The sequence below is a fragment of the Chamaea fasciata genome, unplaced genomic scaffold (assembly GCF_029207755.1).
Source record: "Chamaea fasciata isolate MVZ Bird 193981 ecotype frontalis unplaced genomic scaffold, bChaFas1.0.hap1 SCAF_6, whole genome shotgun sequence".
NCBI classification, from domain to species: Eukaryota; Metazoa; Chordata; class Aves; order Passeriformes; family Sylviidae; genus Chamaea; species Chamaea fasciata.
The window spans coordinates 10,992,254-11,007,772 of NW_027094091.1; the positions used below are offsets into that span (position 1 = coordinate 10,992,254).

At 38.7% G+C, this 15,519-nt stretch overlaps 1 protein-coding gene across 1 annotated transcript in view; it reads right to left on the reverse strand.

Moving 5' to 3' along the window:
- SORCS2 (sortilin related VPS10 domain containing receptor 2) overlaps positions 1-13,852 on the reverse strand; it is a 229,772-nt gene extending 215,920 nt beyond the window's left edge. The window contains exon 1 of the mRNA XM_066184899.1: positions 13,658-13,852. Coding sequence (XP_066040996.1) covers positions 13,658-13,852 — 195 coding nt within the window. The remainder of the gene's footprint in view (positions 1-13,657) is intronic.
- Between the last annotated feature and the right edge of the window lie 1,667 nt (positions 13,853-15,519).

Sequence of the window (15,519 nt, forward strand, 5' to 3'; positions counted from 1 at the left end):
CAAGGCTGCCCAGCCATACAGGCTGAGCTGAATGCTGCTGCTGCCCCTGGGGTGAAGGTGCCAGGAAAAGCCCCCTTCAGGCTGATCTGCAACTGGAATGGTGGGAGGACAAAAAGAGAATTGGTATGGAAATAAACTCGAATGGAAAGATAGAGGGAGAGCCATTAGGGAAACACATTTTTGTTGCTTTCCCAAAAGCAAAGTGGGGAGAGAAATGCCATTTCCATCAGCCCACCACTCCCAGAAGCTGACTAAAGTCACGAGGAAAATCAGGTCACAGTGATGCCAGACCTTCCCAGGTTACTCTTCCAGTTCCTGCTATGTGAAAAAATCAATACATGAAACATATGAAACCAGATTGGAGCACTGTGCACTGCTAAACAACAACCCTAGATGAAAGGTCATCAAACTGGAGTATACCTCTGATTACTGCATAATATACTACAACAGAGCTGGGCAAACCTAAATTGAAGGTTTCCTACTGATGTTTACAATTCCTTAAGAAATGAAAATAAGCTGGAAACTTCAAAGAAGTACAATAGCATCTTAGTGTGCAACAATCACTATATATTTACATGATTTAAAAGTATACTGAAAATTTACTGTGCATTCTTACATTATTTTACTTTTCCTGAGATCTACTAAAAATGCCTATAGCCTTGAGAATAGACTTTTTTTGGAGATTTCTGGTAAAAGCCACAGTAGATGTTACTGCCAGTTTACAGCTATAATGTTCTCTGGGGTAATTTTGTTAGCTGTAGCTGCAGGAAGGCAGAAAGGGGGACTCTGGCACTCTGTCACTACATCGTTAGCTGATTTTTAAAAAAACTTATTTGCTATCATGAACACTTCGAGTGTTGGCTTCTTTTTTCCCTGGGTGATATTTACCTTACACATCTGAACATGGCTTAAATGCTGTGGCAGGTGACAGAGTAGTGTTAAGGAACAGCAAAGTGTCCAACCTCAAAAACTGACAAGCTGCAGTAGGTTCTTTAGTCAGAGATCAGACAAGAGACATGCTAAAAAGCCACCACAAACAAAACACAGTGTGCTGTCAAAGTGTTCAGAAGAGATAAATAACTGGCAATTACCTAAATCATGGACTACTGAACACAAGACAGAAAACCAGAGCACTATCACCCATTGACTTCAAGCATCAGCCTAATGAATTTGCCTCTTAAGATCTTAGTTAGAAAACAGGGTGGATAAGGAAAATGCACTTACTAATGAATCCAAAAAATTGCAAAATACGTAAGTAAAGCAGTATCCCTTATGACTTGGAGGTAAACTCAGAGTTATAAATATTATGTAAGTCAAAAATTTACCAGCTATCAGAGTAAAAAATGTGTAAGGTTCTGGCACTTATCGGGCTATTAAAATGTCAGGGCATTTTCAGAAAAAAATTAATTTTGGCCAGAAAATGCTGAAGTGGCAATGCCAATGTTTACAATGCATGCTTTAATTCTGACTAGTCTCCCAAGCCAAATGCTAATTTTAACTAGGAGAATTTATTATTTTTAAAAGTAAACCCTGACATAATATTAAAGCACTACATTTAAAAGGGTAACAACTTAAACAAAATATTCCCCTTTATCTCATTGGTTTTCCTTATCTTAGCTCCATCAACACTTTTCCAAGCAGTTTATTTTAATTTGGAAGTCAAGAGATAAAATTTTTTTCAGAACTTTTCAGAGTATTGGTAAAAAATTCTGATCTTATCCTAATACAGCCATGTGGTAATGGTACTTTACATGGTAAATGGTTTATAGAAAATAAGTGTTAATAAAAATTGAATTGTGTGAACTGTGCAGAAACACATGGGCAATGTTTTCCAACCAAGTATCTAGAATTAAAGTCCTAGGTGTGAATTCAACTCTCTGCTCCATTTCTGAGTACAACTTTTTTAAGATACGATTCGAATTGCTTCAAACCCTTTAGAAAAGCTTTAAAACTTTCATTATCTTCAAAACTAGCTTTGTACAAAATTAAGAAATTTGGCTCAGAAGTCAGATCTTTAGTCTTAGAGATATTTTATCTTAGATAACAGATAGATGAATATTTTATCAAATTATGTGTATTCACCTATTTAATCTTAAAAAAAAAAAACAACCACAAATTGTAAAAGTCTACTTGATCCCTTTTAAAGCTAATTATGATCTTACCATTGAAAATAATTCCTAAATTTCGGTCTTTGATTGTAGAAATAATAACCTCCCTGAATTTTTTTGGTCATCAAAATATACTTTCAAATATTTGACTAGTGATATTTATGGTAGTGATAGGCCACCAGCCCAAACTCCCCTGTAAACTGGTAATAATATGTACTATTTGATTAATCTAATACTCTGTTGTGATGGCAAAGACTAGTTTTCAAGACAAGTCTTCAAGCTGACTTAGATGTGTGGCATATTATTAAGTTCCTCTAATTTCTTTGCCATGCAAGTAATTTACATCTTTCCATTTCCACATCTGTAAAAGGGAAATCTTATAACCTCTCCAGAATTCCCAAAGTTATTAACGGGAGACGCCAAGTCATCCACATGCACATAAAATTCTGAGATCTTATGGCAGAGCGCAGCGCACAAGTGGTTTTAATATGGTTTTGCAATATACCAAGCAATACATTAGTACTTCCTGAATGGAATTTTAGTCCAGAACGGACACTTTTATAGACTTTGTCAGCCTAAGTCAAGTGAAAAGTTACAGTTGGACCTCACAATAATATACAGCATGTGAGAGTTTCCGAGGAGCCTTTGCTTTGCATTCCCAAAGCCCATCACAAACCCTGCATCCCTGAGACTTACTTAGAAAGTATGTAAAAAGAATAATACGGACCCAGACCTGGACCTCCTGCTCCTGTGCTACAGCACTTTGCACAGCAGAGAAGCATTTCTGAAATCCTCATAGCAGCAGGTATGAGAGAACCATTGCCTTTGCGGGAGCCCACAGAAAGAACAAAGTGTGAGACACTATTATCCTCATGGATAGACTGGAACCTTTAGCCAAACCCCACTAATTCCTGCCTGCCAGCACTGCCTCCCAAACAAACTGGAAAAACATTTAAACATAGAGTGATGCAATCTGTAAAAAAAATTAGTTCATGGGTATGGCGGAATGAAAAAAACAGGACATATATTAGCACTAAAAACTACTCTAGTGCATTTAGTATCTTAAAGTGATATGTTAGATTATTCCCATGGATCCCAGGCCGATTCTTGTAGTCATAGTTACACTGAAAGCACTGCTTTTATGCAACTTGCAGTTGTCCGTTTTTGGCACCAAGTTTTACAAGATAAACACCCGCAATCCCTCAGTGCTACCTGACACACTTCCATCTCAGACCCTCCCTGCACAGACTTGTGCCTTCTAGAAAAGAATAAGAGCATCTTAGTCAAATCTGAAAGACATTTCAAGACCCAGACTGCCAATTTTGTTCAGAGGACTGAGATTAAAATAATATATCTGTAAATTGTAGATCCAGAAATTGCAGCAAAAATAAATCCTGTTCTATTTGGGGCAAAAAGCTGACGTTCCTCATTTCAGTGAGAATAAAAGTATTACCATCATATTCAAATTATTATCTATGTACTGAACCAGCCATAACTGATAAATGCTAAACAACCTTAAAAAAATATAGGAACATATTTATAACAAATATTTTCAGCATGCTGCAAATCTTAAAAGGCTGTTGAATACTGCAGGGGTCTGACACAAAAAAATACCTGATTAATGTGCATTTGTCTTGAAATGGGTTCATAAAAATTCTTGGCACTATTTAGGGATCATAGATGATCTAGAGACTTCAGTGTTATGGTCTTAAGTTTATGAACAAGGAAACTAAACCAGACTAATTCTGCACTTTTTGCAAAACCTTACCTTGCAACCTGATCTCAAGGTAGGCTGTCAAATCATGTCATGTCACAGTGGTTTTGCACCAGGCAAATGCCATTACAAGGTATGAGGCAACAGGAAGTCAGGCTTCAGGGAGGCTCAGGCTTGCTCAAGGTCATAGAAACTGATGTCAGGTCTCCTGGCTAACAGCTCTCCGACTGAATCATCCTACCACCGTTGTTGAAGAGATTCATTTTATGAATGATAGTTACAGATGCATCAGCAGATTTATTATTATTAGTATCCCAAGAATATTGTGATTATTGAATAGAAATATAGACCATTACCTACATTCTTCTAAATATTTTTCTTTAGTAATTGTAACCATGAAAGAAAAAGAAAAGCTTTAATTTGGTCCACAATCTATGTGTGAGGTGTAGGAAGAAGTAATGCGCAGAAACGGGAGAAAGAAAAACAGAAAGAGTTTTGGAAAGAGACTAAGAAATGGAAAAGCAGAAAGAGGCAATGAAAGGTTACGAAAAATCCCCCAGCAAAAATGGTGAAGAGAGAAATACCTTCTAGTCACAAACTTAAACAAGCTTGCAGAAAATCCCTCCTCCCCAAACCGGCAATATTAAGGAGAATCCACCATTCATTTCATAGCAATCTTCTGCTATGAAGGAATGGCAACAAACCTGTGCATTACTCCCACAGATGGAAAAAATATGTCTCTAGCACAAGACCCAAAGAGACCACATCAAGAAGGCTTTAGAGGTGGCTTAGCTGAATGTGATATTCCAGTTTCCAGAAGGAAACTTTTCATTGTGTGAAAAAAACCCCCAAACTTAAAATCCTGTTTTATCTTTGCATGAATTTTTGTTGACTGTGTTCAAACACTTGGGTACAGGCTGCTTTAGAATACATTTGCCACACAGGTCCTGCTTTTCCAGTAGACATTTGCTGCTCCTAGGGCTACTGGGAGTCAGGGCTCATTTCAGAATCAGAAAAAGGTAAGCAAACAGTTACATTCATCCTTTCTAGTAAATGCCACAAAGAGTAGAATAAAAAAAGTCAACGGAATAATTAATTTCCACAATAGTTTAGAAGTCCTACTTGTGCCACGACAGGCAGTTTGCAGAAGTTGACTGGTTTAACATCAGTTTTACTCCTGGCAGATCGGGGGGCAGCAGCCACAGGGATTCTCAGGGGGGGTGAGCACACTGCTAGCCCTGCAAAATGGCCATGACCACCATTTAAACCCTGCTCATTTCCACTGTGCTTCCATGCCAACTCTAGGGGAAAAACTCCTGCTGCCTCTCTGCTGCTGAGAGAACCAGAGAAGCCTGTGTGGTCAGCACAAGGAAGTTGAACAGCAGCAAAGAGAAGCAGGATTTGACACACTGGACAACACTAGCATGGCATGAAGCGTGGAAGCTGGGACTCATCGCTGCTCCATCCCTGGGGAAATGAGAAAGAAACACACAGGTCTCCAGAAGAAGCAGATGATCCATCAGCAAGCGTGATGAATATGTTTCAAACACACTACAACATTATTTTCTCGGGCCTGTCTGGGGAATACACCTACTGTACACTGTCCTTGCAGACCTCCTGAATGGTACTCATCTCTTGTCAAATACAGTTTAGCAGTGTTCATATAATCTCCTTAACATGGACATACTGGTTCCTGCCGTTAGACCCTGAGTTAAGATGAAAGAGTTCCAAATTTCTTTCCTTCTGCAACATGATACACCCTCTTGACATGCTGTGATGTTCAGTAAATAATTAGACAAAAGCAATCTCAACATACAGGATAATTGCAATTGATACAAATAATGTAAAACACTCACAGAAAACCCTCATCTCACCTATTCAACAGAAACCTGACTCCGTTCTATAGACTTACCTGTACCCATTTCATCCAAGCAGATTTGAAGACCAGCTAAATTCTTATTGAGTACCGTAAGAGGCTTGTTACCAATCCTTTACCATTTCCTCTTTTCAGGTTTGTTTTTTTTTTTCTCCCTTTTCTCCTGTCTCCTCTTGCTAAGATTCAGCACCACTAATGCAGCACATCTTTCCTTCTTGTTTTACCTGTGACAGAATTCCTGCAGATTGAGTAACTCTCTATCCACTCTTCATATGGACACCTTCTCCTTTGGACTCTGTCCCATTTATTATGATTTACCTCCTTGTTATATTTAATTCTCCAAGTGTCATATTGCATCAGAAAATCTTCCAGGATGATATTCACCTAGAAATGTATAGCCTTAAAAAAAAGATGCTCATGATCCTCATAACTATTGAATAGAAGACTGTTGTAGCTTTTGCTAGGACACAAGAAATCTCTGCCATGCTGGAGAAAAGCCTCATTCAGGTCTCGCTCAGGTCTAGAGATCTACTTCAGCCATTTATGGTTGATTATTTAAGTTTCCTTTTTTCCCTCAGTTGTTATCTCAAGCAGAAAAGGTTTTCAGAAGTACTTTCAGGTCAATGAGCACATGGGCAGGCTGGACAATGAAAACACACAACTCGTCTGGTGTCCTGCACAGCAAATCCACACACCCCTATCCCCTCTATATTTTTCACTGGCATAGGGCTCAATTTTAGAATTGGACCTAAGAATCTACATTTTAAGATAATGAGCTTTGAAATAACAACCTAGTCTAAATTTTGCAAAATTACCCTTATTTTTAGACAGAGCAAATCAAAATCCCAGATCTTAAACCCCGCCGGCATGGAATATTGTGCATTCCCATTCCCTCTGACCAGCCACCCCCTCAGCAGCGCACCCTCCCCCAGGTGCTGAGGGCAGCTTCAGACCTGCTTTCTGCTGCATGATCTTGATTGACTGTTCCTATTTCTCTGAGCAATGACCCCTGCTCATCATAATAGCAAATAAAACCTTGCTGAAAATACGATGCTTGGAATCCTTCTCTTTCCAGAATTACTGGGAGGAAAATAGATATCTCTCAAGTGCAGAATCATATGCACAATGGTCTCTTAACAGTTGCTTGGAGGTCTTTTCCATTTTCACATAAATCTTTTTTATGTTGTACTCCCACCAACTAGTCATTTTATTTTTGGCTTCACTACAGTAAACTTAATTTAACATTACGTCTTTTTGGTAGTTGTTGGTCTGCTTTTATAACTAATGAGTTTTAGACAGGGCATTCATAAAAACAGGACAAAAGCATCTATAGTGAGCATACCGTAAAGACAGGACTATTTTTCCTCAGAATAATTGTATGCATGAGCAGAAAAGAATGCAAAAGTTGCACATTAGGCTACAAAATCACAGTGGAAGGTCAGTCACAAAAACTTCAATGGAGATCTCTAAGCATCAAATGAATTCTAGGATGGAATAATAACATAGAATGTCTGTTCAAGCATGCAGCCATTTAGCTCACACACCTTCTACCTTGATGAACAATTATCCTACATACTGTGGGAAACCTACATGCTGGTCATGGCACTCCACTGTTCATTTGTATTGTTAGTCAGGTTTGTTGGCTTAGCTGGCTTTTGTCGGTTGTTTTCTTTCTTTTTTTTTTTTTTTAATATCAAGTGCAGCCTTTAATGACAGTGTACTTCTGGTGCTGGACTGTAGAATATTTATTGGTTCGAAGAGAGTAGAATTGACACAAAAATTTCAGAGGTAGCCTCAGCTCGCATGGTTCAATGTTTTAGTAGACATGCATTCAAAAAGGTATTCAAAGAGGAATCTGTCATGATCAACAGGAGCTGGGTATTTCTTCTAGTTCTGCACATACAAGAACAGGATGGAGAACTGCACAGAAAGAGTTTTGATGGAAACAAAGCTAAATGAAACCCTCCTCTGTCACACTGTGTAGGAAAACGAATTCAATAATCTACTGGTTAGGAGAGAGGGTACTCTCAAATAGGACAGTAACACTGCTCCTGCCTTCCACTTGCTGAAAGTATTACCAGGAGTTAGAATATGACAATGACATAGGACTTACACATTTTTTATGCAGCCCTGTTTACATACAAAGTGTGAAAAAGCTCTGGTTTCTCACCATAGCAGAAATCAGCCCAGCTGGAAAGCTATGGCTTCTACCCTCCATTTAGCCAGTAAATAACTCGAATACTTCTTTAATAGTCAGATCCCAAGCCATTGTTTCATCCACAGCTTTAATTTTCAACAGTTCCACTCTGTTTCTCAAAGCTTTATCCCGTTTTTTTTCCACATACACATAGTCACACCCCATCAAACAGCATCCATCAAATCCTCCCCATGTATGTCATGGGTTTGGTGGTGCTGGATGAACCTCTGCTGTGGACTGTGACTCCAGCTAAATGAAGCTCTGACTGTTTGAGTTACACTTGCATTTAGCAGCTTCCTGGTTGTCAATGAAGCAACTGCTCATCAGTTGTGTGTGAATAAAATCTGGGATTTCTGCCCAGGACTGCCTCTCACAGCAATTTACCAACTAGCAAAGTATGGGTGGGGAAAAAAAATGAGTCAATTATTGGGCATATTTCTGGTAGTATCTGAAATATCTGAAGACAAACTGAACAGTTATGGACTAAAGCCTTAAGCAAAATGATGCAGTCAGGTCACATCAGTGCTCTGATGGTGCATCACTGGAATAAAACTGAATGGTGACACTGCTTATAAGGCAAGAACACATCATGGTAGAGATCTCAACATACAGACTCATATTCTGTAATTTAACAGGGAAATGTTCCTGAAGTAACTACTCACTTTATTGAAAGGAATATTCCTTAGCTTACTACTAGTAAAAGTGTAAGATAATTCTGCTCTCTTTATTTGCAGATGTTCTGGCATGGTCTCTAAGGAAACTGATAGTTCAGTAGAATAATTCCTTACAAGAAATGTAGTCATACTGCATTTTGACAAATTCTACAACCAATTGTTCTGCTCTGAAAGACAAATGTCAAAATGATGTAGGACTGCATTTACCTGTAAGTGCTTGCAAACATTGCTCAAGACAACTGCATCTTGGAAAATGCTTTTATAGCTCTGGCAAATACTGTTTTGCACAGTGTAATTCATACTATTTAAATTATCAGGAGTTTAAATAGGGTATGTAGCCTATATCCTTATTATTATCTTAAGTGTTCTGCCTTGTTTGGCAAGCAAGAATACCTGTTTGTCACCTTGCCTTTCAGTTTGGAAAAACATGCAGCTATTGGTCATTGTGACAGCTGGGAAATATAAGTGTTCAACCCATTTAACTAATAAGTTCGTGTACGCACAATCAACATTTATTTTCTCTTAATATCAAAAGCCTGAATATAAACTGCTTAGCTGCCTGTTTTCCAAAAGCATATAAACGGAAGGATGGATGCACCAATTGAATTAGCATGAATTAAAATTAAAATATGCACTGAATGTGAGGGAAAAAAATCAGTGTGGTCATTCAATTCCTCCCCAGCAACACTCCATAAAATCAAATATGTAATTTCTACATCCAACCAACAGCATATATGCCCCCAAAAATATTTAATATTTTATTGATAATTTAGCTCAGTGAAAATAAATTCTGCTAACTGTTTTCTTCCGTAGAAAGACTTTACTTTGTTCACCTGATTCCAGACTGACACTATGGAAGCCTTAATCTCATACTCTATAAACCAGGTACATCACACTTAAGTCACAATTAAAATGTTGGCTTGGAAAACAGAGAACACAAAGCAAATTATTTCCTGCCCATGGTACCTGATGGGTTTCCTGCACCATTTGACATTATTAGCATGTGATAATTACTGAAAATGACATAATTACATAAATTCTGTTGTTTAAAGTGCAGGGATATCTCTTTATCACTGCATAACACTTCAAGGCTGCATAGGGAAAGGCTATTTTATGACACAGATCAATGAAAAAGTTCTTCAAATCAAAAAGTTAGCACCAGAGAGCTTACATAGCAGGACTCCCCTTCACTATTCTACAGCTTTGCAAAACCATATCAATGTCTATAGCTGTTGGTTTACACTACACTAAAACCAGACAAAATGCAAAGCAAATATTAATGCATCCTTAGGAAGTGTGAACTTTTAATTAAGAGTGTGACCTTGCCTACTACTCTGCTGTTTTAGAGCACTTAGGGTAGGATCTATGATCCTACTTGGTCATTTGCAGGTAGGTGAAAATGTTTTCTACTTGTGCAGGTGGCTGGCCAAAATTCAACTCTGACTCAAAAAAAATACAGCCCCAGTTCATACCTCCATACCATGATTTCATCAGAAAGGTCCATTCAGAGGAGCAAACAAAGCCCTCTTAAGCTCTGCCCTCAGAGATTTGTCATAATTTCTTGTCAAAACTGGGTTTCATAGCTTGAGTCTGCTGGTAACTGCAGCAACACAATTTCTGCATTTGAGTTCTGCTGCCTTCAGCCAGAAAAAGACACAGAGCGAATGGATTTACCTCAATTGTCAAAAGATTGTGTAGACATGACCTTGATACAACTTCTTCCTGATTCCTAACTTAGACCTATAACAGCACTCATCACAACTTGTTCACAGAAGGCTAAGAGAGAAGTAGAATGTTCCACTTCTTGAATGAATGTAGTGGGGTTTATAGATGATTTCCATAGCTTCTCCAGCTTATTCAGTCCCCAATATTCCTATATTTTACCTTTTATTTTACCTTATAACCTTGTGGGGGTTTTTATATAATCCCTTTTCAATATAGTACCATGTGAAATGGATGCTGTTGTACTGTTTGCTAATGCACTTCTTCATCAGCTGCATTCTTTTCAATACATCTTAAGAAAACGAAAATTAGAGTAATTCACAGAAAATATCCAGTACAATTTCACATTTACTGTATAAAGCTCACTTAGAAGTCCATTGGTGTGTCTGGTATAATTGCAGCTCACAGAGTGGAGGCAAGTTGAGTGAAAGTCTAGGCCACTCCAGAAGCAGGTTTACTGGAAGCTATAAACTGTAAAAATATCAGCCCAAGAACTAGACTGGAGCCTTCTAGCAGATATTTCATTTAACTACATCTCACAACAACCAAACAAATGATCTCCTACTTCGTGTTTGTTTCTTGATCCACAAGAGCTCTAGTCACACCACCCAAATTGTGGAAGGCAAAGGCTGGGACTGGGAGATTGAAGAACTTGGCCATGGTAGGAGAACAGGTTGGAGACCATCTAAGGAACCTGAAAGTGCACAAGTCCACAGGACTCGATGAGAGGAATCCACAGGCCCTGGGGGAACGGGCGGATGAAGTGAGCCAACGGCACTGTGGTACTTAACAGCCAGCTGGGGTTAAACCATGACCCATCTCTTAGTATGTCTTTGTAGGAAGCCACAGTTTGATTCTGTTCAGACCCACAATACTCACAAAGTCAGTTACAGATAACTGATAATTATCAGTTATCACAAGATAATTCAACTTCATTGTCATAGAATTCTCATGAAAAACTATGATTCTAACAGTATGAACTGCCTGGACATACCCATATTTATCCCTTGATTGTTTTGTTGGTTTTTGTTTTTTTTTAATTGTAGAGGGAGAGAGCTTCACCAGATACCTAATTCTACAGAACTTAAACCAGGTGTGGTTAATGCTCTGATGACACTGAGGTGGGAATGATGAGCTTTACATGTGCAGTATCTGTTCTTCCACAGATGAGGACAAAAATGGCTAAATGGAATGAAATCATAGAATACTTTTTAATATGCTAAGTATTAAAAATCCCTATAAATGTCTTTTATCCTTGCTTTCATGTATTTTCCCAGTCACTAAATGCTAAGTGGTAGCATGGGACTACTTATGCTTTAAATTTAAAGTGCATGTTCAGTTCCAGTATACACAGTCAGCACTCCAGTTTCTATTTTCAGCACATTTTAAATAAATGTGAACTGGTTGAAGAAAATCCACACTGTAATGATCTGAAGTAACATCAAGAACAAGTGAAACCCTGAGACTTCTGCTCAGCTTAGAAAAGGGAGTCAGAGTTCTAAATATTCTATTCCACCACAGTGATAATGTGCTGAAATAGACAGGGAGACATGTTCCTCCCTCATCCCAAGTAACTTGTGTGAGATCGTCTTAGTGCCCTAATCAAAGGTCCAGCACCTTAAATTTCCTATTACAACAGACAAAGCTCTTACAACGTGATGACTTCCCTCTTACCTTCCACACGTGACTGTGAAACCTCCAAGAACAGTCCGAAGCTGTTGGCTAAAGCATGCAACCCCACTGCTTTCGTCATTTCTGTACCACATATGCATGTAGGTATATTTGCATGTATTAACATATCTCCCTATGGTATCATTCAAAAGTGCTAGAAATCCATTCTGCTCTGCTGTTTTTCTTGCTTGTAAACTAATAAACAACAGTCTCATAGAAGCAAATATCCACATAAAAATAGCATATTTATATTGACTCAAAGGGACTTTCTGTATCAGGTAGATTTCAATATCATAATAGTTTATTAAGCAGGGTTTGTATCTCTAAACTTCAACTTGTGAAATTTAGAAGAATATAGATTTTTCTTAGACAGGATTAACATGAGGGTTCTTGTGAACACTGGTGTGTCATTCGGGTTTGAAATTTAGCAGTGATCTTACTGCTGTTTATTTTTTCACACAAGTGGCACAACCACATTGTCACTGAACTGTTGTGCTTGGGCAGGCTTTGATACTGTAGCTGACTGAGCTGGGAAAGATCTTCCATGGGGCTGTCATCCATCTCATCTTTCTAGCTTTTATTCCAGAAACTGAGATGGGTAAGGATTTTTGGTTTTATTCTTTTAGACTTGAAACCACCAGTAGACCGTATATCTGAGATACACAATCTGAAGAAACTTCATGCTTGTTGCCGGTTCCACTTCAAGAAACAAAAAAATCATTTCTGGCTTTGCAGCAGATTAAAAATATATTACCAAGCTCAGACATAGCACAGCTTGGGGACAAAATTCCAGTGACAATTTCAAGAGAAATATAATATGTACCTAATCATCGAGGCAGCATCGCTGAGTTCCACTGACTTTTAACTAAGCAAAAACCATTGCTCTTCCAATCAGTGGCCTCTACCTGAAATTGGTGTTCCTGTATTACACTGGATTTAAAGGTCCCTTATCAAGAGAAAATTCTTATTTCATGAAAGACCTACTGTGCTTGTGTTTCACATTGTACTTCAAAATTCTTGCCATTTAAATCACAGGCACTTTGAAGATGTAGAAGGGCTGTTAATGTGGTTTTTTTCTCTCATAATCATTCTTCCTGTTGCTTCTAATGTAACATCCTTTGTACAGACACTGGGTCAATTTCACTCTCAGTTATAAAGTCCACTTAACCTGCCTATGTTCCAAGAAAAGCATTTTGTTTTTTAGTAATGATGCAGGAACATTTCTTAAGAAAGTATCAAGGAGAGGGGTTTTTAAAATTTATTTAATTAAGGTTCAACACAGGATAAACATCATTATAAATGACAGCCTGCCCAATCCCTATACTTTATATTACGGAACATGCAAATTACCTTGTGCAAAAAGGATGAAGAGTTTGAATGTTAATCCCAGAATCCATTGGGATGTATGAAAACCTAGAGAATTTCCTTTTTCATTTGCATGGATAACACTAAGAAAGCATGATTGCCAGGAGTCATATGACCTCATAAGATCATTTCCGTGTCCATCGAGGTAGTTTTTTCTGTCCGTACTATTCAGGAACAATAAATATCCCACTTCTGTACATTCCAAATGCATCAAAGGTGATCTGCACCATCATGAAAATCAGTTTCCTATATTTTGAAAACCTGTAAAACACACTTCGCATAGTTCCAGAATCTCACCTGCACTACAAAAATGGTTTTTTTGCCACATACCTTCTTTTTGTTGGTGGAACATATGTAGAAATTGTCAATAACAGTGGCAATTCCAGGCTGTAGATTCAACTTTGTGTATAATGTCCCAAAATCTGAAGACCTGAAAGAAATCAAACATCTGTAAGTGCTCTCAGCTTTAAAGGCTTCAGCGTTGAAACTCTGCAAAGAAAGCCCCTCTGTGCACCAATTGTCCATTTTCAATGCTTCTCTGCCATCCTTTTGCTCATTAGCTACCAAAAGAAACCTGCTACTATTAAGAAAACTAGATTCTAGGTTTGAAAAAAAACCTGACTAGTTTTGTCTGTACTTTGAAGTTTTCTGCAGTGCTCCTTTATTTTTTTCTGAGCAGTGACAGAAGCTTGACATGTACACCTTCCATCACCACCCACAAGGTGGAAAAAAAGGGTTTTGAAGAGCACAGGCTCATTGGCAAGTACTAACAGCACCTCCTCAGCTATGCAGAAAAAGAAAAGTTGACTTCAGAGCTTGCTGTTGCATAAGAGAAGAATTTGGCCCAAGACCCAGAAGACTCACATTAGACCTCTAGCAGAATTAGTACTGAATAAAGGCATCCCATCCACTCCTCCAGCTCCTTTTCAGAGGATCACTAAATTCTGAATTAAAAAAATGAAATTCAGTATTTGACCATCAATATGTCACAGACACGTCTCCATGAGTATTTCAAATGTGGGCACTCTGAAGAATTTGTTCCATGTTTCTGAAAAGCCGGCAGTGAAAAATGGCATCTGTACTCTGCAATTGTATTGTCAATGTCAATTATAAAAAGATCAGACAAGTAAAATGAAAATGTCAGTATAAGGAAAAATTAGTGAAATTCAAAGCAAGTCACATTCAAATTTAAATCACCTTGGATGAAACCTTGTTTGTTCTGTTTAGGATCAAATTCTACCATATGTCCTCTCCATATTTACATTTATTCATTTTGCATTTGGAAAGAGACTCAGACACATTTAAGGCACTTGTCTCTTCTTCACCAAGAAGCACTCCTAGGACACGGAGCTGGTGTGAGGATTTCCACTCTACCCCGGGATAAGAAAGGGCTGAAGGTACCCTGCTCAGGAACTCTTCATCATTCAAACAACTGGGAGCATTCAAAAGCTCTCATGTCCAAAAGAATTAGGACAAGACTGTCCCTCCCAGTGTGACCCTGCACTGCCTGTGCAGTGCTTCCTGCCCCGCAGCCCCTTTCTACCATGTTCATTGCTCCCCAGCAGGCTCTGCTGCCTCATGCTCTTCACCCAGGGCAGTCACTGATGAAGTTTGCAGGAGCATGACTGAGTACAATGAGAGAGAACAGTGAAAAAATCAAATCCCTGGCTGAGAAGTAGCCCACTGCCTGAGGTCTCCCCCAAGCCATGTGAGGTGGGTTATTCCCTGAAGGGCTGGTGCCCACAGAAAGCTGCCATGAGCATCCCTCTATGTCTCAGCATCACCCAGAATGTCACTGAAGTCAGAGGGTATGTTGTATGAAGCCAGAGGCACCTCCTGTATTTCACCAATCCAGCTTTCCACAAGATACAGGAACTTCCAGCCGCTGTCATGGAGCAGCTTTCTATGTCTTTGACACCACCAAGCATAGAGGGCAGACAGTGATGTGCCTGGAACAGGTCCCAAGGAATACCAAGAAAGGTTCATGTTTACCTTCTTTTTCTTCCTTCTCCACCAGTTAAAAAACCCAGCTGGTCATAAGACTGACACTCAGACCATCCTCACAGCCTAAAGCTGAGAGCTTAACCATTTTATAGCGTTATCTGAATAGATTTGATCTGGGGTTCCCCCCCACACACAATGTTGCTTTTATTGCAGATATACAGCAGTGCATTAGAGAATTAACTGAATCA